The 22,670-nt window shown below is 57.4% G+C and overlaps 1 protein-coding gene across 1 annotated transcript; it reads right to left on the reverse strand.

The window, feature by feature from the left end:
• Positions 1-4,818: 4,818 nt before the first annotated feature.
• On the reverse strand, positions 4,819-14,372 carry UTP14A (UTP14A small subunit processome component). Its single transcript, XM_065410878.1, has 14 exons — positions 14,255-14,372; positions 13,621-13,691; positions 11,968-12,032; positions 11,575-11,717; positions 11,140-11,295; positions 8,427-8,546; positions 8,244-8,338; positions 7,924-8,047; positions 7,754-7,831; positions 7,308-7,659; positions 6,575-6,930; positions 6,124-6,314; positions 5,939-6,038; positions 4,819-5,323 (listed from the first exon to the last, which is right to left on the reverse strand). Exons 1-14 carry the CDS (start codon positions 14,309-14,311, stop codon positions 5,054-5,056), a joined length of 2,178 nt encoding a protein of 725 aa, XP_065266950.1. The 5' UTR covers positions 14,312-14,372; the 3' UTR covers positions 4,819-5,053.
• Between the last annotated feature and the right edge of the window lie 8,298 nt (positions 14,373-22,670).

Raw genomic sequence — 22,670 nt, forward strand, 5'->3', positions numbered from 1 at the left:
TCCTCACGCAGCCTGTGCCTACCGCTAAGGGCAGGGGCTGGGCAAGGAGGAGGCATCAGAGCCAGGCAGGGAGAGAGGAGGAGGAAGGGAGCCAGCGGCCCACTGCAGGGGCAGCAGTCTCTGGCCCCAGGCGAGCGAGGCGTTGCAGGGCTGGGGCCAGCTAAGGGACGTACCAGGAAGAGCAGAAAGCGAGAAACCAGCCCACGAAGCTTCGCCGGCACAACCCAGCAGGCAGAGTGCAGGGAGCAGCCGCGCGGGGCTCGGAAGGAAGGGGAGGGGAGGGGAAGCAGAGAGGAGGGCGGGGCTGCGTGTGTGTGTTAGAGAGAGAGCGAGGTATAGGGTGTGTGTGGGGGAGGTGCTCTGTGTGAGAGAGAGGCGCGCTGTGTGTGTGGGGGGGGGGGGGTGAGAGAGGCGCGCTGTGTGTGTGTGAGAGAGAGAGAAGCACGCTGGGGGGGGGGTGCGCTGTGAGTGCTCTATGTGTGTGAGCCATGCTGGGGGGGGGGCGGTGCTCTGGGAGGGTGTCTGTGTCAGAGAGGCACACTGTGTGTTGTTGAGTGTGGGTGTGTAGGGGGGTCTGGAATGGTTGTAGACCCCACTGTGGAGGGTGCCTGTGGTGCTTGAGAAGGGAGCAGAAAGTGTGGGCAATAGCCTGGCAAGCGTAGGGCACTGAGGAGGGGTCTGTGGCACGAGCAGGGCAGACGCAGGCTGGGGGAGGGGTATAGTGGCATCTGGGAGGCCAGCCACCTTGCTGCAGGGCACTGGATAAATGACCTTCCCTCGTAGCCCCACCCTTAAAGTTGCAGCTAAGCCTTCGTCTTCAGCAGTGCAGGGGTAAGAGCTAGCATGCAAAGTGGCCCACCCTGTGCATGGCAGTGGACTAGCACTCTGCACTGGCCAAGGCATGCAGCCAGTGTGCAGGGATGGCCAGGGCCTGGCTCCCACTACAGGGAAAGGACAGGCAGGGCGCACACACTGCAAAGCCCCCAGGGCAAGGCTGGCAATCAGCAGAGTCTGCCCTCAATGCCCCCTGACGAGGCTGTACCGAGGACCCCTGGTTGCATGGTGGCAGTGCGCTCCCTGCCTACTGCCCTGAAGCTGGGCCTGGCGAGGCCTGGGGGTGCTCCCAGTGGTATCATCCTGTGGCTGAGCGCAGACAAGGGGCAGGTGGGATCAGCCTCTTGGGACGCTGCTCTGGAAGAAGGCTCCAGGCAGTGCAGACCTTGGCACTGTATCTGCAGAGCTGGGCTCCGATTGCCTTAAGGCCAGTGGGGTTGGCTGTTCTTCCAGTACATTGGTACTGACAAGAGAAGCCAGGCAAAAGAGACGAGTGCTGCTGACAGAGGTGCCCTTCTCCAACACCCCAGCCTCTGTGCTACACCCCACACTGGGGATGGTTTAGCTTCCCTATCCCACAGCGTTCCCACGATGGGCCATATTCCACAGACAGATGCTTGCACAACTCCCTTTTGGCTTGAGGAAACGTGCTCAGGGCTGGGAGCCGGCCAATCAAGGGTTCTAAGCTTGCATCCTCCACACTGATGGCTGGTCATATTTCCATGTATTTCCCAACCCCTACTCTCAAGCAAGGGCTCTTAGTGATCCCATCCTTAAGAACCATGACTACTCCTCTGCCCCTGTGCTGCATGTGGGGGGCAAAGCGTAACATGCATGCAACCCAGGACTGCCTTCCCCCTGCCCAGCACCACCACCTCCCCTGCCATTCCAATACTTTTTAAACAAAGGGATGCTCCCAGTGGTTTGATGCTGGGGAGTGGGTCCCCCATGCTGTGGAGCCAGATTTCCTCTGCCAGCAGCAGAGAGGAACAGGGTAACAAACTTGCTCCCCAGCCGCCCATGTGGCATGCATGACTGGCACAGCCCAGCCCCCCTCAGAGCCAGCTCCCCCTCCCAGCCAGGACATATGGGTCCAAGGCCTTTGGAAGGTTGCTCTGATCAATGTTTTCCCATCAGCAGAGTCACTGGGTGCCCACAGCCCCAGCTGGGGAAGAGCCACAAGGCAAGGGCAGGGGGAGAGCACAAGGGGCCACACCCAGTCAAGGGGGCTGGAGAGGAGGGCCCCATGGAGTGCACCTGGCCTGCTCCTCATACCCAGGGTCTTGCCTCATGTTGAAAGGGTTCGCTAGAATCAAAGGCTACCCAGTCACAGGGGACAATAGGGCACGAGGCTCTGACCCCCACAGGTCTGTGCTGCCCCAGCCAGTGGCCATGGTGAAGGCTGGGGCACATGACTTATGAGGAGAGGCTGAGGGAACTGGGGTTATTTAGGCTGCAGAAGCGAAGAGTGAGGGCGGATTTGATAGCAGCCTTCAACTACCTGAAAGGGGATTCCAAGGAGGATGGAGCTAGGCTGTTCTCAGTGGTGGCAGATGACAGAACAAGAAGCAATGGTCTCAAGTTGCAGTGAGGGAGGTCTAGGTTGGATATTAGGAAACACTATTTCACTAGGAGGGTGGTGAAGCACTGGAATGGGTTACCTAGGGAGGTGGTGGAATCTCCATCCTTAGAGGTTTTTAAGGCCCGGCTTGACAAAGCCCTGGCTGGGATGATTTAGTTGGGGTTGGTCCTGCTTTGAGCAGGGGGTTGGACTGGATGAGCTCCTGAGGTCTCTTCCAACACTAATCTTCTATGAAGACATTTCAGCTCACAGAATACTCGTGTGGGGAAAAGCCCAAAGCTCTGATGGAGAAGAGGGGATGGGGTGTGTGCAGAGCAGGCAGCATTCACTTCACCCACTCCAGTCCCCCAGCAAGGAATGCAGGAGTGCAGGGCAGCTGCCTCCCATACCCCTGCAGTCCCTGCCCACTGGCTGTTCAAGGGCAAGCCAGGACAGATGCACTGCTGTGATGAGAAAGGATGGGGTGGGACAGTGCTAGGCTGAACAGGAGCTGTAAGCATGGCAGTGTGGAAGCTTAGAGCAGGGAGGCTGGGCTGCATAGAGGGGAGGTCCCCTTTCCCACCCCCTGCCCCAAGTAACAGGCTAAGGCCAGAAAGGTCCAGTGTGATCATCCCGTGAACTGCCCCCAGATAATTCCCATAGCAGATCTGTTAGAAACACAGCCAGTCTGGATTTAAAAATGGTCACTGAGGAAGGATCCACCACAGCCCTGAGTAAATTGTTCCAAGGGTTAATTACTCTCACCAGTAAAAATTTACACCTTAGTTCCAGGCGGAATTAGTCTAGCTCAGGGGTGGGCAAACTTTTTGGCCCGAGGGCCACATTGGGGTTGCAAAACTGTATGGAGGGCCAGGTAGTGAAGGCTGTGCCTCCCCAAACAGCCTGGCCCCTGCCCCCTATCTGCCCCCCTCAGAACCTCCAACCCATCCAACCCCCCTCGCTTCTTGTCCCCTAACTGCCTCCTTCCGGAACCCCTCCCGACCCCACCCTGTATCCAACCCCCCTGGCTCCCAGTCTCCTGACTGCCCCGACCCCATCCACATCCCCGGCCCCTGACAGCCCCCCCCCCCCCCGATCCCACACCTATCCAACCCCCTGTTCCCTGACCTCTATCCACACCCCCGCCCCGAAACTCCCAAGCTTATTCACCCCCCCCACGTTCCCCGTCCCGACTGCCCCCCCAGAACCTCCGCCCCCTGTTCCCTGTCCCCTGACAGCCCCCCGGGACCCCCCAGCCCCAGCCCCCTTACCATGCTGCTCAGAGCAGCATGTCTGGCAGCCGCACTGCCCGGCTGGAGCCAGACACGCTGCTGTGCTGCTCGGCAGGAATGCGCAACCACGCCGCCCAGCACACTGCCCGCGCAGCGGCATGGCTGCAGGGGAGGGGGGAAAGTGGGGGAGGGGCCGGGAGCTCAAGGGCTGGGCAGGATGGTGGTCCCGCGGGCCGTATGTGGCCCGTGGGCCGTAGCTTGCCCACCTCTGGTCTAGCTTCAGCTTCCAGCCACTGCATCGTGCTATACTGGTGTGCTAACCCGGAGAGCCCACTATCAAAAGATTTGGTCCCTGTGTACGGTACTTATCGGCTATGACCAAGTCACACCTTTAGCTTCTCTGTGTGAAGCTAAACAGACTGAGCTCTTGGAGTTTGTCACTGCACATCAGGTTTTCTAATCCTTTAATCGTTCTCGTGGCTCTTCTCTGACCCCTTTCCAACTGATCACAGTCCTGCTGGAGTTGTGGGGACCAGAACTGGACACAGGATTCCAGTAGCCAGCGCACCAGTGCCAAAGACAGAGGTAAAATAACCTCTCTGCTCCCAGTCGAGATTCCCAGTTCATGCATCCCAGGATTGCATTCGCTTTTTTGGCCACATATGGGGAGCTCATGTTCAGCTGATTATCCACCATGACTCCCAAACCTTTTTCAGAGTCTCTGCTTCCCAGGACAGAGTGGCCCACCTTGTGCATATGGCCGACACTCTCTGTTCCCAGCTGTGCACATTTACATTTAGCTGTATTCACATGCATATTGTTTGCTTGCACCCAGGTTACCAAATGAGCCAGAGCACCCTGTCTCCATTCCCAAATCCTAGCCTGCCTCCATACCAGGAGGGACTGCCCACCCTTCCCCTAGTACTCCTGCTCTGCTCCCCCCGGAAAATCCAACTGTCCTATCTGCAGGGGTGGGGTGTAACACAACATCAGCTAGAGCAGCTGAGCCCAGCCAGACCTGGCCCTCGCTTGGGGAAGGAGGGAGCAGCATTGGGTAGGACACCCTTGCTGCTAGCAGCCAAGCTCTGCTCTCCTAAAACAGACTAGTTCAACTCCCGCCCCCCTGCAGCCTGCCTGGAAGGGCCCAGGGGTGGGGGCGAGGCGCAGAAACTGCACAGAGGAGCCTACAGACAGGGCATTTATTGGGGAAGGAGCTTGGTTCCAGATGAATGCAGCCCACTGTGTGGGTGCAGGACAGTGCCCCTGCCTCTGGGGCAGGAGCATGGCACAGTGTCCTCTGCCCTTACCTAGGGCCAGCCTGGCCCACTTGCTCACCCAGCAGCTCCTAGCCCCGCCAGGGCCTGGCCACACACTTCACAGCCACCCTCAGTCTCTGCGCTGCCATGGGCAGCATGGCCCCACTGGCCTAGCGAGCCTTCTTGTGGGGGCGCTGGTGGTGCCTGGAATGCTGAGGCGTGGGCGCCAGGGCAGCGCCCCCTCTGCGGGTGGGCATGGTGCTCTGGGGGCTAGCGTCCTCAGCAGATATGGGCTGGATGATATGGCCTGGCTGGGTGAGGATGCGGGGGGCTGTCAGCTTCTGGAAGGCTCGCTGTGTGTTCCACGTGGGCCCCACTGGCGCCCGGATGCTCCGCTCAAACTGCTGGCGGCGGTCGAAGGGGAAAGGGACCTCATTGACCTGCCAGAGGGGGAGATACAGACAGGGTCAGCACCCTGTCCTGGCACCAGACTGGGCATGGCTGGTCCCGCTAGGGCAGCCAGGGCACGCTAAGGGGGTCACTAGAGACCCACACTAGAGGGAGAGCTGCCTGCGCTGGGCTCCACATAGGCTGGATCTTCGCTCCAGGCCCCCACTACCCCAGTATTCAGGGCTGGTGGGGACTCAGCCCCGAAGCAGAGGAGAGCCCAGCTGTGATGCTGGCTGCTGCAGGGAAGCTGTGGTGTCAGTGCTGCTCCTGCCTGCTGCAGCTGGAACCCTGGCACCCCCTACACAGTCAGCTGAGGCCAGGGCTCATGGAGGTTTGGTGCGACTGGTCCTGGGAGGGAAGTGATTCCTGAAACGCCTCCTTGCTGGCCAGAGCGCCTGCCCAGCCTACTCTAAGCCTGTGCACTGGAGCCACTGTGGTTCTAGTTGTCCCCACAGTGCCCTCTGGTCTGTCTGAGGGCTGAACAACTCCTTCCTATCCAGGGACTCATCAGGGGGAAGCTAACCTCTGAGTGGGTGGAGCCCCACAGGGCGTGGCCTGCCCCAAGGGGCAGGACCTGCCACCAGGGCAGTCAGGGTTCCCCTCACCTGGTGTGCTGCAGCCAGGATGTTGCGCTGCTGGCTAATGATGACATGGGGCAGGTGCTGATCTCTCCTAGGTGGCCCCGGCACCGGCTTGATGAGGAACCTGAGAGACAATGAGACAGATTAGGCTGCAAGGCTCCAGCGAGGGGCGAGACATCCCCCCATGCCCTGGTCTTGCCTGTACATACCGCTTCCTCTTCCTGGCGCTAGGCCGCAGCCCCGTGCCACCCCACTCGCCCCATCCGGGTAGAACCAGATCCATAGCCTGCGGCTTCCCCGCCTGCTCCACCTTGCGCTTCTCCCGCAGGAAGTCAGCAATGACGTCGTCCCCCGCAAAGGCCTCCTTGATCACCAGCCTCTGGTCTGCAGCCTCCTCCTCCTGCCAGGAGAGATAAGCACCCATGGCATCCGCCTACCTCCCTTCCCAAGACAGAGACCAGCACCCATGGCATCTGCCTGCCCCTCTCCCCCTGCCTGAGACAGAGATCAGACCCAGGGCACCCGCCTGCCCTCTCCTGAGACAGATTAGCACCCATGGCACCCACCTGGCCCCCTCACTGAGACAGAGATCAGCACCCATGGCACCTCCTGCCCCCTCCCCACTCCTTATAGCAGCAGGCAGCACGGAGCCCAGCTCACCTCGTCCTGCACAGAGACCGGCTGGGCAGGACACTGGATCACGTGGGACTCCCCAGCCAGGACCGCCTGCAGATTGATCATCTTCTGCTTAGGTGCCTTCTTGGCCGTATGGCCACCCCCAGCACTGCCCTCTTCCTCTGACTCCTGCAGTGTCCCGGTGGGCCAGGGCCGCTCCTGCTCTTCTGCCCCCTCCTCCTGGCCCAAAGCATCTATCTCCTCCGGCGTGCACCGCCTGCCCAGCTGCTCGGACAGCAGCGGCCCCTCCGGCCCCTGGGCAGGTTGTTCCACTCCAGGATCCGTCTGCACATTCGACAGCAGCTCCACAAACAAGTGTTCCTCCTCTGCTTCGCCAGCACCTGCAGAGAGCACTGGGTGAAGGCACTACTACCTGCTGTGGGTATAACAGGCCCCAAGGATGGCATGGGGGGGCCCAGCGGGCTGATGGGTGAGAGATGCTGCTCCTCCCAGAGCAGCAGGGTGGCAAGGGATTCACACAGCCTCTCTTCCAGCCCAACCAGCTCCTGACAGATGGTGGTAGGAGGCTCCAAACCTGACTCCTGTCCTCCCACCACATCAGGTCCAGGGCCTGCCCCCCCCCAGGGACTCCGCCCCCCCCCCCCCCAACCTCCTCCCCCGACATCCAGCCCTGGGCCTGCCCACTCTCCCGACATCAGATCCCGGCATGCCCACAATGGGGCTCCGGGCTCCCGACATCTGGCCCCAGCCTGCTCACCCTTGGGCTCTGGGCTCCCCGCCTGTTGCCGTGTACATCGTCTTTGCTCAAAGTCTTGTAACAAGATCTCCTCCTCTGACACCTCCTCTCCCTCATTCCCAGCATCCTCTGGGGCAACAGACTCTCTGGGGTCCTTGGGATCCTCCTGCATCCCAGAGTCCTTTGCTTCACTGCTGGGTTTCCCCAACATCCAAGGGTTGACTCCGTCCGTGCTGGGCTGCACTTCATTGATGGAGTCCGGGAGGAGGCCTTCCCCAGCCACGTCGCCCTCCTCTTCGCCCTCTGGCTCCATAGGCACTTTCTGGGTCAGCTCCTTGTTCCTGGCCAGCTGCTCCTGCATGGCCTTGCGGGCCTGCAGGGACGTGGGAACACATTCACAGCCAGGCCCAGAAAAGCCCCCACACTGCCCCCAACACAGAGCCACCCTTCCCCCAACAGCTCCTCACCTCCAAGTTGTACTTGGCCATAATGGCCCTGGAGCGGGCCCATTTCCCCTTGTTCTGGTGCTTGAGGCTCATCCTCTCCTGGGGAGGGAAGAAAGCAAAGAGAGGCATCAGCAAGGGCTTCTCTGTGCGGCTGGGGAATCTCAGGGTGCAGAGAGTCCCCGAGGCATCACCTCAATCCTGCTTCTCTCCATCTCCTCCAGCTTTGTCAGGGCAGCCTCGGGGTCTAGCTTCCGCAGCACCTCAAACTCCTTCAGGGCCTTGCGACTCCTGCCCTTCTGCAGCACTCGGTGGTATCTGCGCAGTGAGAGCAGAGCAGCCAGAAGGTGAAGGCGCCAGCCGAGCTGCCCTCCCACAGCAGGAAGTGAGAGAGCTCACACTGGCTCATCGCTAACCCGCCCCGCACCTAGGCTCCAGGGCAAGTGGAACCCAGGGCTCCTAGCAGGCCCCCCAACCTCCCCACACACTAACACCTGCGTGGCCGGCTCCTTACTTCTTGCTCTTGATCTTCTTCTCTCGTCGGGCCTTGGCCTCATAGTAGGACTGCAGGGCACGGGCCTTCTGCAGCTCTGCCCGGCGCAGCTGAGCCTGAAACACACAGCACAGGGTGACGGCCAGCTTCAAGGGGGGCCTGCACCCCAGGGGGGCACGGACAGGGAGGGCACGGCCCACTCACCTCCTCCAGGCTCATCGCCCGCAGCGAGGCCTCTTCCAGAGGCGTCAGCAGCGGGTCCGTCACCGGCTGCTGCGTCTTATGGAGAAGACTGAAGATCTCCTGCTCCAGCGGTGTTCGGGTCTTCGGGACAAGGAGGGCAGCAAGTGAGCACATACAAGGTGTGCGGGGGCAACCTCATTGGGATCTCCCCGGCCATGGGCTCTGGCCATCCCACCCACTCCCCCTCACAGGCCCAGAGGGAGGGAGGGATTCTCCTCTTCCTGCGGGCCCCAAGGTTAGCAAGGGGAGCCACCAGCCAGTCTTAGCAGCCCCACCTCAGTGAGGGCTCAGGTGACGCCCCACCTCAGTGAGGGCTGCTAGTCACATGGGAGCCCCCAGCCTCAGCTAGCTCCTCACCCTCAAAATAACCCAAAGGAGTGGGGGCCATTTCACCATAGCTCCTGAGAGGGGATGGGGGGGGACACAAGGAGGGGACACCAATCGAACCCAAGGCTCCGTGGGTGGGGGGCACCCAGACAAGTGTACTATGGATCACTGGGCAATTTCCACAGAAGGGTCAGGGAGACATCCCCATTAACTGCCCCCTATCCTTTTGCCCCATCTGGTCCCCACTATTGTGGGGATTTCAGGGTGCAGGATCGGGACCCCCAGGTGGTGGGGGTTAGGTGGGTGGGGACTTGGGTCTGGGGACTTCCTGAGGCCAGTCTGCTGGGGCAAAGGGGGCACAACAGCAAGAACCTGCCGCTTTCACAAGGCTTTTGGTGAAAATTCAACATCAGCCCGGGGCTGAAACCAAGCCAGGCCTGGTGCGTGGACCAGCCACCCTCAGCCAGCACATGGGGTGGGCACCCCCAGAATACCAGGCACAGCTAGAAAGCCTCCACTATCAACACAGGGCACTGCCCAGCAGCGCCCTGAAGGCTAGACTTGGCCATGGTCAGAGAGGCAGAGGTGAATGATAAAACCCAGCAACCCTAGCTCAGTCCCCAGTCCAACCCCCCGCCCCCCAACACTCCCCAGCCAGTGCCCCAGAGGAAGCCCCTGCGCCCCAGGGAACACAGGGGGGAGATGGGATGCAGAATGTCCATCTGACAGCCCTTTGTCAGCCACCCAGGCATGTGTGCTCAGAATCCAGAGGACACCTTTCATCTCAGCCAACAGCCAGCACCAGAACACAGCCATCTCTGTGGCACTACGCAGCCACTGCCTAACATGCACAGCAACATGCACAGCTGCTCAGGACAAGAAGCGGCCAAAGCCAACCAAAACCACAGGGGAAATGTGGGGACTGTATGGGAGGGATTCCCCGTGGCAGTGTCTACAGAGGACTCCCGGGTGACCCCCCGAGAGAAAGCCCTGGGACCCTGGGGGAGCGAAAGGCTGATTTCCCACCTCATCTGAAAGAGGCTCCTCAGAGCCCATCACATCACTGGGACCTACCTGGGCCTCCTGCTGTGGGTGCCCCAGAGAGCCAGACTCTCCATGCACAGCGCAGACCCATTTCTCAGCTCTCACTTTTACAGTCCTAAGCATCCTTCTTTGGGGGGCGAATTTTACAAGCAAGCGTGCAGTGGTCAGCGAAGCCTTTGCATTTCCCTTGGACTGCTCGGCGAGGCCAGGCCCAGAGAACCCCTTCAGCCCTTGCACTGCTGGCAGGGCAGTCACAGCACGTGCTTCCCTCTGGACTGGAGACCGTTAGGCCCCGGTGCTGAGCCTTACACACAGCTGGCTATGGGTTCCCCATGCATTTACCTCACTAGGGACTGGGACTGCTGGAGCAGTCTCCTGCCTCACCGGGGGCCAGTGCTGCCCCAACTTGCACTCTGCACAAGGGAATGTTTGTGGAAGGGCTGCAATGGTCTCGCAGTTTGGGGGAAGAGGACCCCGCCCCAGTGGAAGGGTCCCTTGTCACTGGACAGCTCCAGCACTGCAGAGCTTGAGGGAAAGAGTGGAAATCTGGCTAGGGAGAGAGTCTTGCTGGGGTGGGAAGAAGGCAGAGCTGGGGGGCTGCGGACTTTAACAAGGCAGCCCCCTCCCACTTCCCTGTCCCATCCCAGCAGGCGCTGAGAGCAGCTGAGCAGTATTCAGCTGAGACTGTGGTGTCAGGACCCTGGGTTGAGGTCAGGAACTTAGCAGGAAGAGAAGGGAGCTGCAGAGAAAAAGGACAGCTCTGACCTGCTCTCTCCTTCCTGAGTGAGGCCCCGGATGGTTTGGAATCTATTTGGCCCTGGGAAAGTTGAGAAGGAGACTACTCAGATTTGGGGGGCAGAGAGTAAGCCAGCAGAGCTTGGGATGGCCACACACCACTGCCCCCCAACCTTCACCGTGCGCGCCTGTCTGCACTGCAAAGTGCTGTGCATCAGCTACCAGTGTGGAACGCAGGGCAGGACATGGGGAGGTCAGCTCCAAGTGGCCCGGCTTGCCATGGCCCCGTTGAGCTAGCATAAGAGCACAGACACACACCCCCCGCATGCCGGAGCTGGCACTGCCCCTCGTTCTCACCGTGGCTCTCAGCTGGCTGGTGTGAAGCTCAGGCCTGTCTGCCACAGCAAGGCTGGGCCTGGGCTCGCCCAGTGCTCAGAAGCCTGATGCGCTCCTGCTCCACCAGCGCCCTCAGGGTTGGGATCAGGCACAAACCACCCCCCAAAGGGGCATAGACACCTGTGCTGGTGCTGACACCCCCCCTCCTCCGACGCCATGCAACAGCACCCACCTTCCAGCCGGTCAACACCTCCTCGATGGGTGCAACCCTCATCTGCTCCTGCTTCAGGGGGAAAACCAACTGCTCCGCTCGTCGGTTCTGCAGAACCACCTGCTCCCACTTGGCAACGGCCTTCGAGGTCTTATTGTAGGCAGCTTCCCTCACAACCTGCAGTCCCAAGAGAGAGTCTGTGAGGACAGAACAGGCCCCAGGTCTGCGATGACACCAGGCGCCAAGGTCTGGATAGCAAGGAAACCCAGCAAGTAACCCAGATGGGGAGAGGCTCAGCTCAGCCACACAGGACTGAGACCAACCATCACTGCTTATCTCCATGGCTGCCCCCTGCTCCACTCCCAACTCGCTCCCACCCTGCTCTGCCCTTGACCTACCCCCATCACCTCAGGCACTACCGGCTCAGCCGGGATGGACGGACAAACAGACTCTTACCCGCTCTGACTCCTCTTTGCTGAGTGGCAGCTCCACGGACTTTTTCTGCTTGACTCTATTCAATTGCTTCTTCAGAATACCCAGGGAGGACGAGGCCCGGATGGACCCCAGCAGCTCAGGCAGGACCAGCTTCTCCCCGGCACCTGCAGGAACCAGTGCAGTCAATGCAGGCAGGATGTCACAGAGCTCCCAGCAGAGGGCGCCAACAGGGAACCATCTGCTGGGTTCCTGCACCCTCCCCCTACGCAGCCCATTGCAGCTTCCCACACTACCACCTTGGAGTAAGGATGAAGTGACCCAGTTAAGCAGGGGGACCCCTGCCTGAGAGCTGCAGAAACAGGTTGGAGAAAGGCTCATCCCATCCCGTCTTCTCCCCCCCGAGAAGGAACTCACCTTCGCAGCTGAGGTTGAACTCGGACACCTGCAAGCTCGCTTCTGTGCGTTCAGCCAGCTTCCGCCTAGAAGAGAGGAGGCAGAATACATGGGGACCCCTTGTGTGCAGTCCACCAGCATCCCTGCCCATGCAATGCCCCCACTGCTGGTCGCGACAAGCAGTCCAAATGTAGAGGAGCCAAGTGCGCCACAGCCCTCCCGAAAGTGTGTGAGAATGTGTGTGTGTGGGGGCGGGGGGGCGAGCGCAATGTTCCCACTAATTTTTTACATCCATGTGCAGAATTAATTTTGTTATGTGCACCAATATGGAGGTGATGTGTGGCAGGGGTGGTGCCGAGGGGTTCAGAGTGTGGGAAGGGGCTCAGGGCTCGGACAGAGAATTGGGATCTGGGGGGTGAGGGCTCCGGCTGAGGATGAAGGCTCTGGGGTGGGGCCGGGGATGAGGGGTTCAGAGTGTGGGAGGGGGCTCAGGGCTGTGGCAGAGGGTTGGGATGTGGGGAGGTGAGGGCTCTGGCTAGGGGTGCAGGCTCTGGGGTGGGGCTGAGGATTAGGGGTTTGGGGTGCAGGCTGCCCCAAGGGAGAGAGGACTCCCTCCAGCCCTCTGTCGCCACAGCAGCCCGGGGAGGGGCACCTCTCTCCCTGGCGCGGCCCTTGATAGTCTGCTGTGCAGCCATGCAACTTAGAGAGAACTTAGCCCGGGGGCCCCCCCGTAGCCCCGCCCCTGGCCAAGCTGGAAGCCTGAACGGGCCGGGGAGCCCCCTCCTACTGCCTGGGGGGGGGGGGCAAAAGAAGCCCTCTGCCTGTGTCCTGGGCCCCCTGCCCAGGGCAGGTGGAGGGACCCAGGCTCCCCACATCTGCCTTCTGGCCGGGGGGCATGCCTCGGAGCTGCAGCCTGCCCATGATAAGAGTCGGGCAGGCAGCTGTGGGGAGCCGTGGTAGACCCTCCACCTGCCTGCGGTGCGGTGAGGCCCCCAGCCTGTGTCCCCGCCCAGCCCGCGACTCCACGGCTCCTCACAGCTGCCCGCACAGCTCTTATCATGGGCGGGCTGCGGCTCTGAGGCCTCCAGCCAGAGCCGGGTCGACGAGAGCCACGCGGGCAGCTGTGGGGAGCCGGCACGTAGATGCGGACTCTCCATCTGCCCTGAGCCGGGCGGGGACATGGGCCAGGGGCTGCTGTCAGACCTCCTGCAACCCAGGCAACTGGAGGGTCCACCACAGCTCCCCTCAACTGCCCGGACTTCTTGGCCCGGCTCCACGCTGGCCTGGCCGGGGGAGTGGGGCCTTGGGGGGGGGGGTAGGAGGGGAATGGGGTGAGGTCTGCCTCAGTGAAAAGTGGACATGCCAGGCCCCTCAACTTTCAAAAAGTGGGAGGGCCCTGGCAATGTGGTGATCCCCCCGGTTCCTGCACCACTGAGAGGAGGCCTGCATCTTAGCAGGGGGGTAGACTTTATGACCTTTGCGGTCCCTTCTGACCCTCTTGGTCTATGGTTGTGATGGGGGCATGTGGGGCAAGCTGCCTCCCAGACACCCCAGGGGCCTAGGGGCCTTTGCTGCTGCCACACTTGCCCTGAGCACAGTGTGGGAGCCATAGCAGCCTGGACACGAATGTCTAAGAGCCTCCGGGTGATGAGCAAGAGTGACCCCAACACTCACCGCTTCCTTCCAGCGAGGGAGCTGACGGCCTCCAAGAGCTGACTATGCCGCCTCTCCTCATTGCCATCCCCCTGGCACACAGGAGACAAAATTAATGCAGCCCGCACTGGCACAGCCCTTCGGCACCTGGCCACGAGGAGTCCCTTCAGTCACCAGAGAAGCTCTGCCCTGCTCCTACAGCAGGTCTGCAAGGGGGGCAGCAGGCTGGCCTTCAGTTACAGGCCTGATCCCTGGAGCGGAGTGCTCACCTCTGGCACAGTGCCCACGTCACCAAACACAAATGTCAGCTCAGCCTAAGGCCCCACCACCACCACATGCCTTGCTCCCACTGCCTCTCAAGTCCTCCCCGGGACCTCCCTCCACTACACTGCCACCTTCATACACCCACGATGACCTGCCCCCCCCGGCTGTCTCGCTACCTGCCCCATTCTACCTCACTAATTTTACTACAACACAAGAGAAGACAATAGAGCTCACTGTATTTACCCCCCAGGGCAGGACAACGCCCCCCCCACTGTGGGAGACCTGAGCCCTCCTGTCAGCAACAGCCTGGCATGCACTCAGGGTAAACTACCAAACGCAGCCATGCCTTGAGGTCACTGCCCCAGTGCTGGGGCGCAAGAGCCTTTCCTACCTCATCCTCGCTGGCGCTCACAGGGTGGTCGCTCCGGAACAAATCCTCCTCTGCCATTGGCCGCCCCAGGAAGCTGCTGCAGGGGAGAAACGAGCCTGGCTCAGGCTTGGTCCCCTTGGCACAGGATCGCACAGGCTACGGGGCCAGCCAGGTCCTGCAGGACGAGCAACCTGAGAAACAGGCACTTAATAGAGAGCACAAGCCTGCCAAGGATGCTTTAGTCAGAGATGGGACCAGGAGCAGGACCAGGCCTAGGGTGACCAGATGTCCCGATTTTACAGGGACAGTCCTGATTTTTGGGTCTTTTTCTTATATAGATTCCTATTACCCCCAACCCGATTTTTCACATTTGCTGTCTGGTCACCCTAACCAGGCCCCGACTCCCCCCCCCCCCCGGCGGGGACCGAGAAGTCCGGCTCCCTCACAGTAGCCCAAGGCTACTTCATCCTCCCCGCGGCAGGGCGGAGCCAGCAGAGCCCGGCGGGGACGGGCTGTCCCCAGACACCGCCCGCAAGCCGGAGAAGGAACCAGCCCCCCAGGCCCCTCACCTCCGCCGTGCGCCCAGCCCGGCTCCCCGCCCGGCCAGCACACGTGGGTAGGAACAAGTACTGCGGGACGCAGGTCGCAAAGCGCTGCACTTCCGCCCCGCACAGAGCTGGCGTCACCGCGAGCCGCGGCACTTCCGCCCCGCGGTGCGCCCTCTAGCTCTGGCTGTTGCCATGGCAGTGGGGTCATGGGAGGCCTGGCTGGGCTGGTACTTCCACCGGCCGGCGCTGAACGCTCGGACCCGGCCCGGGGGAGCCAGCGTGCGGCCCCTGGCGCTGTGTCCCCGGGGCACTCGGCCCCGGCACCGTCCCCCGCTCGGGGTGACCCCTCCTCTCCCAGCCTCGCCGCTTCTGGGACTCGGCCGGCTCCTCGCGTTGCGCCCCGTGTGGCCAGCCAGCCCCAGCCCGGGGAGCGCCCAGCCCCGCGGGACGCGCTGCTAGCGGCACGGCGGTGGGCCTGGCGCTGGCCGAGCTGGCGGCGGCGCTACTGCTGTGGCCGGGGAGCGTTTACCAGGAAGCCCCGGACCAGCGCACCCTATGGAAAAGGATAAACCATCTGTGCATCAGTCACTCGGCTGAATTGCCCCTACTGGGGGAACCTCTCTGGGCCCAGGCAGTGGGGTCTCTATTTTATTTTGTATCTCTTGGGGCCCAGGCAGCCCATTCAGGCTGCACCCATCTAGGAGAAAACACTGGCGGTCAGAAGGCCCCGTCCGACTTGGAGAACTGGCTAAAAGCAAGATGCTAATGGATTCAGAGTGGATTCAGAGAAAAATGTTAGACAGTTTCATTCATACCCACTGGATCCAGATGCACAAAAGTATTTCCAACCAAATCCATCAATCTTTTTTTGGCCTGAACGGCATGTTACCCCGACAGTGTTAGATGATCCCAGTCAGGGTTGGCTCCAGGCACCAGCTCAGCAAGCAGGTGCTTGGGGCGGCCAACGGAGAGGGGAGGCAAGTCTGGCTCTTCGGCAGTGGGTCCCTCACTCCCTCTCGGCGCGAAGGACCTGCTGCCAAAGAATGAAGATTGCGATCGTGGCTTTTTTTTTTTTTTTTTTTTTTGCTGCTTGGGGCGGCAAAAGCCCTGGAGCCGGCCCTGATCCCAGTGGCCATCTCCTGAACCTTATCAAGAAGGGTCTATGCATGGGACTAGACCTTCACCAGTTCTGTACCAGGAGGACATTCAGTTGTCTGATCCAACGCATACAGATATTTGGGGATTGTTTGTCCCGTTTTTATCACTAGGAGTTAATATCAGACAGGTGGATCCTGGCAGTTATTGCATGTGGTTACACAATTCAAATCAAGACCCTTGCCCCCAACAACTCACCCATTTCATCTCTGGGCAGAGATCAAAGTCATCTCATTTTGTTAAAGAACAAGGTTTGATCTTTGCTGCAGTTAGGAGCGATAGAGACAGTTCTGCAAGATCACAGAGGGAGGGTTTATACTCGCGTTTTCTAATTTAAAAAAATATGGGGCTTTGCCCTATTTTGGATTTAAGAAAATGAAATACTTATATAAAGAAATTTTGTTTCTGGATGTTCGAGAGAACTTCTATAATCCTTTCACTTTGTCTTGGGGATGAGGTTGCTGCTTTGGATTTAAAAGATGAGTGTTTCCGTAAAACAGTGTCATCTGAAATACCTCCTTTTCATGGTATGAGAGGTCCATTTTCAGTACAAGGTCCTCCTTTTTTCTTTATCCATAGCTCCTCAGCTGTTTACAAAATGCCTGTTGGTAGTGGCAGTGTACCTAAAAAGGCAGAGTATGTATGCGTACCCATTCCTAGATGACTGGGTAATAAAAGCATCATCCAGGGAAGACATTCTAATACACCTCTACCTCGATATAACGCTGTCCTCAGGAGCCAAAAAATCTTACCGCGTTATAGGTGAAACCGCGTTATCAAACTTGCTTTGATCCGCCGGAGTGCGCAGCCCCGCCCTGCTATTTCCCCCCCTCCTCCCCCCCGGAGCACTGCTTTACTACGTTATATCCAAATTTGTATTATATCAGGTCGTGTTATATCAGGGTAGAGGTGTACATGTAAATCAAATATGTTCTCTCTTTACCACTCTGGGATTAGAAATAAAATGGAAAAAGTTGTGTTTAAACCCTTTTCAAAGGGTCTGCTTTATAGGGGCCATAGTAGATTCTACTGTGGAAAGAGGTTTTCTCCCACAGGAGAGGTATATAAAATATATATATCCTCCAGTTTCTATAGCAGTCAGTTCCCCTTTTTCTTCAGTTCCTGGGTTTGTCAAACACAGCAGTGCCACCATATGCTCATCTTCAGCTGAGATATCTTCAGCACTGGTTAGGAACAAGTTACAGACCAGGTTTGCATAGCATGCATCACAAAATAGTAATTCTACAGCAGGTGTTAATGTCAGTCATGTGGGGGACAGACACTCAAAAATGCAATGAAAGGTACACTTTTTAATTCTCCTCCACCATCAGTAACACAAACCTCAGTAAAACAACGGAGGAGTGTGGTGGCACCTTAAGAACTAACATTTATTTGGGCATAAGCTTTTGTGGGTAAAAAAACCCACTTCTTGAGATGCATGGAGTGAAAATTACAGATACAGGCATAAATATGCTGGCACATGCAGAGAAGGGAGTTACCTTAAGGTAAGCCTCCCCCTATCGCTCCTACCTTAAGGTAACTCCCTTCTCTTCATGTGCCAGCATATTTATGCCTGTATCTGTAATTTTCACTCCATGCATCTGAAGAAGTGAGGTTTTTACCCACAAAAGCTTATGCCCCAATAAATGTGTTAGTCTTTAAGGTGCCACCGGACTCCTCGTTGTTTTTGTGGATACAGACTAACACGGCTACCCCCTGATACAAATCTCAGATGCAGCTACACTATGTTGGGGAGCTCATCTGAAAAACCATGTTAGGGCTTATTGGTCACCCCCCCCCCAAAAAAAATGTACATATCAGTATTGTAGAACAGAGCCACAAGACTAGCTCTAAAGTCCTTCCTATCTCAAGTCTAATACAAAGTACTTCAGGTAGTAACAGACAATGCGATGGCGCTACATTATCTGAACATGCAAGGGAGGGGAAACTTATTCTATAAAATTATGCCTGGAGGCAAAGAGGCTTTGGAAATGGTGTACAGAACATGACATTCATCCAGCATCAATTGGTGTAGGGGTGTGTGAATGGGTTTGTGGTCCACTCCCTAGTGGTCACAGTCTCTGGCAGTCGCTTCATCCAGTGGTTGCAGCCAAAGGGGAGGTAGGGGAACCTGGACCCTCCTGCTCCACCGGGTTCTGACCCAGGGCCCTGTGAGACTTGTCTGGTGCCTTGCACCCTGAGGGGCCGCAAGTCAGCCTCCCTGGGTCACTTCCTACCTCCCCTTTTCTTGCACTGGGGGCTGCAAGGTGTCCACATAAGCACCAGTTTGCAGGTTGCCTACCCGTTTCCAACCCATAGGAGCTGCTGCTCGACAAACATTCCTTCTCCCAGCCTGGGACTGGCTATGTCCTGGTCCAGAGCTCCCAGACCAGGTCCTTCTCCCTACCCTGTCTGGCCCAACTGAGCCACCTGGCTGGTTGGCTCCCTTTTCAACCCCACCTCCAGTTGGAGCATGCTCGGCAAAGGCAGAGGGGTGGAGCCTCCTGTGCCCAGAATTGCTCTTTAATCCTCTGCTGTCCAAAGAAGGGTTTTATACTCTGTCACATGGGGGAACAAAACACGCTTGCAGATTAACATGTCAAATGCATAAATGGTCTGTGAAGGAAGAAGTAATAACACACCTCTCCAGTTTATGGGGGAATCTGATAATATACTTGTTTGCCTCCAGCAGCAACAGGAAAGGTCAAAAATTTTGCTCCAGAGCAGACAGAGACAAGGAATCGATATCAGATGCATTTCTGATACACTGGTGTCAGGGCTTAATGTAACCATTTCCCCTCAGTCAGAGAGTGATAAACAAACAACAGGATAAGGCCAGAGTGATTTTAATAGTGCCAGCATGACTGAGAAAACTATGGTATCCAGACTTGATTCACCTGCCAAAAGGATTAATGGAGCCTCTGCCACTGCCACCGCACTTGTCGCAACAGACAAGGATGGTCTATCGTCCAGATCTTCAATCCCTTCATTTAACTGTGTGGGGAATAAGACTGTGGGAGGGCTAGAGAAAAGTTGTTCATTAGAGGTGCAGAATGTACTGTTACATTCTAGAATGTAAGTCTCAGATTCATAGACTTTAAGGTCAGAAGGGACCATTATGATCATCTAGTCTGATCTCCTGCACAACGCAGGCCACAGAATCTCACCCACCCACTCCTGTAACAAACCCCTAACCTATGCCTGAGTTATTGAAGTCCTCAAATCGTGGTTTTAAAGACCTCAAGGTGCAGAGAATCCTCCAGCAAGTGACCCGTGCCCCACGCTGAAGAGGAAGGCGAAAAACCTCCATGGCCTCTGCCAATCTGCCCTGGAGGAAAATTCCTTCCCGACCCCAAATATGGCGATCAGTTAAACCCTGAGCATGTGGGCAAGACTCACCAGCCAGCACCCAGGAAAGAATTCTCTGTAGTAACTCAGATCCCACCCCATCTAACATCCCATCACAGACCATTGGGCATATTTACCTTCTAATAATCAAAGATCAATTAATTGCCAAAATTAGGCTATCCCATCATACCATCCCCTCCATAAACTTATCAAGCTTAGTCTTGAAGCCAGATATGTCTTTACCCCCACTACTCCCCTTGGAAGGCTGTTCCAGAACTTCACTCCTCTGATGGTTAGAAACCTTCGTCTAATTTCAAGTCTAAACTTCCTAATGTCCAGTTTATATCCCTTTGTTCTTGTGTCCACATTGGTACTAAACTTAAATAATTCCTCTCCCTCCCTGATATTTATCCCTCTGATATATTTATAAAGAGCAATCATATCTCCCCTCAGCCTTCTTTTGGTTAGGCTAAACAAGCCAAGCTCTTTGAGTCTCCTTTCATAAGACAGGTTTTCCATTCCTTGAATCATCCTAGTAGCCCTTCTTTGTACCTGTTCCAGTTTGAATTCATCCTTCTTAATCATGGGAGACCAGAACTGCACACAATATTCTAGATGAGGTCTCACCAGTGCCTTGTATAACGGTACTAACACCTCCTTATCTTTACTGGAAATACTTCGCCTGATACATCCCAAGACCGTATTAGCTTTTTTAGCGGCCATATCACATTGGTGGCTCAAGTAAATGCTATAGTCATAAATGGAAAAGGGTTTTGCTGTGGATTTCTATGTGTGATCAAGATCCATTTACAGCACCACTTAATTGTAGAGTATTTGTTGTATCTTGAGAATGCATGTCTTTCTTTATCTTCAGTTAAGGTTACTCTCTCATCCTTATCGGCATGCCGTGTACCTGTGGAGAGTAAATCAACTTTTACTAATGGTACAGTCAAGACATTTTTTAAAAGCTTTAATAACTTATACCCACCCACCCCAAGATACCCTTTGCCCTCTTTGGATCTGAATTAGTTCTGTCCCGTTTAATGAATCCTCCTTTTGCACCTTTGGGGAGCTGTTCTTTATTCAGTCTGTCTCTCAAAAGAGTATTTTTGATAGTGATCATGTCTGCAAGGGGTATAAGTGAATTACAGACATGAATGGCTATCCACCATTCACTGTTTTTCATAAAGACAGATGGGTTGTAAGGATCCATGGGACCAGAACCCAGCTCTGCAGAGGGGCCAGCACAGCAGCTGTTCCCACATCACCATTATGGGGGCATGCAGAGCCACTTCCAATGAGCACTGTGGAGATTAGGCACTCACTGCAGGAAATACCATCCAAAGGGTCCAGAGTGACAGCACCTTGCAGCCCTCTGATTGGCCATGAAGTTGTCTGGGCAACCACACAGATTTCTGGCCTGCTGTAACTCCAGACCACACCTTTCTTTCCGATCTTCAATGTCTGGTTCCAGCACAGGCGTGTGCACGGGCACACCCTAATGCAGGGGTGGGCAAATGGCCCCCGTCTCCAGGCGCGGCAAGCCGCGGGGTCTGCGCTCCCCGGCCGGACCGCCCGGCCGAGCGCAGCAAGCTGCCGGCCCCTCCCCTGCCTTTCTCCCTCACCATGAGTCCTGCCGCCGCGCGCGCAGCGCTCTGGGGGCCGGGGCTGCACGCTCCCGGGGGGGGGGGGGGGCAGGGTTTGGCTCCACGGGGAGGCAGACACCTCCCCCTCTCCTGGAGCCATACTGCCCCATGTGCAGTGCTCTGGGGGCCAAGGCTGCGCGCGCTCCCGCGGGGCAGCGTTTGGCTCTGCGGGGAGGCAGACACCCTCCCCCCTCTCCTGGAGCCATACTGCCCCATGTGCAGTGCTCTGGGGGCCGGGGCTGCGCGAGCTCCCGCGGGGCAGCGTTTGGCTCCGCGGGGAGGCTAGGAGCCTCATCTCATGCCATGGTAAGGAGTCCGGGGCCAGGGGGGTTGGATAAGGGGGGGGGGGGGAAGTCAGGGGACAGGGAGCAGGGTGGGTTGGATGGGGGTGGGATCCTGGGCGGGGGGTCTCTGGAGGGGGCAATTAGGGAGCAGGGGGGGTTGGATGGAGCCTGGGAGTCCCAGGGTCTGTCAGGAGGTGGGGGGTAGATAGTGGTCAGGGGACAGGGAGCAAGGAGGGTCCTGGGGGGGCAGTTAGGGTGGGGGGGGCCTCTGGAGGGGGTGGTCAGGGGACAAGGAGCTGTGGGGGATTGGATGAGTTGGGAGTTCTGGGGGGGGGCTGTCAGGAGGCAGGGAGCAGAGGGGGTTGGATGGGTCGGGAGTTCTGGGGGTCCTGTCAGGGGGCGGGGAGCGGTTGGATAGGCGTGGGAGTGGATAAGGGTTGGGGCAGTCAGGGGACAGGCAGGGGGTAGGGTCCTAGGGGGGCAGTCAGAGGACAAGGTGCAGGGAGGCTTAGATAGGGGGTGGGGTCCCAGTAGGGGGTAGTCAGGGAACAAGGAGTGGGGGGGTTGGGGATTCTGAGGGTGGCAGTCAGGGTCAGGAAGTAGGAGGGAGTGGATGGGGCGGGGCTAGGGCAGGGCTCCCTGGTTGCACACCCTAATGAAATGGGCTGCGCACGCCTATGGGTTCCAGCCTGGTGCTATCTCTGGTCTCTGACGCAGCCTGACTCTGACCCTAACTCTTGCTTATCAAGCCCAGTTCCCTAGTAATTACTCCAATCCCTGCTTACTGACTACTGCCTCGTGGCTGTTCTTTGCTTGTGGACATCAGCCCAGCTGCCCGCTAGGCCAGACTGCCTACGCCATGGTCCCTTACTCACCCTACGTTTTTACCAAAAGTGATTTCCAATTTTCATATAAATCAGAATATAATTTTACCGGTTTTCTTTCCCAAACCTCATACTCATGATAGGGAAACTAAATTACACAGGCTAGATCTTTTTATTTAGACAAGACTAAACAATTTAGGCACTCCCCAAAATTGTGTATAGTTTATGGAATGAAGAACAAGGGGAAAGCTATTTTTGTACAAACACTTTCTCAGTGGGTTAGATTAGCTATTTATGAAGCTTATAAATCAAAGGAGGTATAGTACCCATTCCTCAAAGGATGAGAATGCATTTGACTAAATCAAAGGCAGTCTTTATGGCTTTCTATAAACCATTCTTCTGGTAGAGACGTGTAGACTAGCACCATGGAGTTCTGTTCACACTTTCTAAACATTACTCCTTAGATTTGGAAGCTAGATCTGATGCAAAATTTGACAAGGTAGTCCTGCAGTCCTTTTTTAATTAGGACTCTGTGGTCCCACCATCCTGGGCCAGAGTGCTCCTTATTAATCTATCCTATGAGTGGGAGTGTGCAGAAGACACTCAAAGGAGAAATGAAGGTTATTTACCTG

Source organism: Emys orbicularis, chromosome 9, assembly GCF_028017835.1.
Source record: "Emys orbicularis isolate rEmyOrb1 chromosome 9, rEmyOrb1.hap1, whole genome shotgun sequence".
NCBI lineage: Eukaryota > Metazoa > Chordata > Testudines > Emydidae > Emys > Emys orbicularis.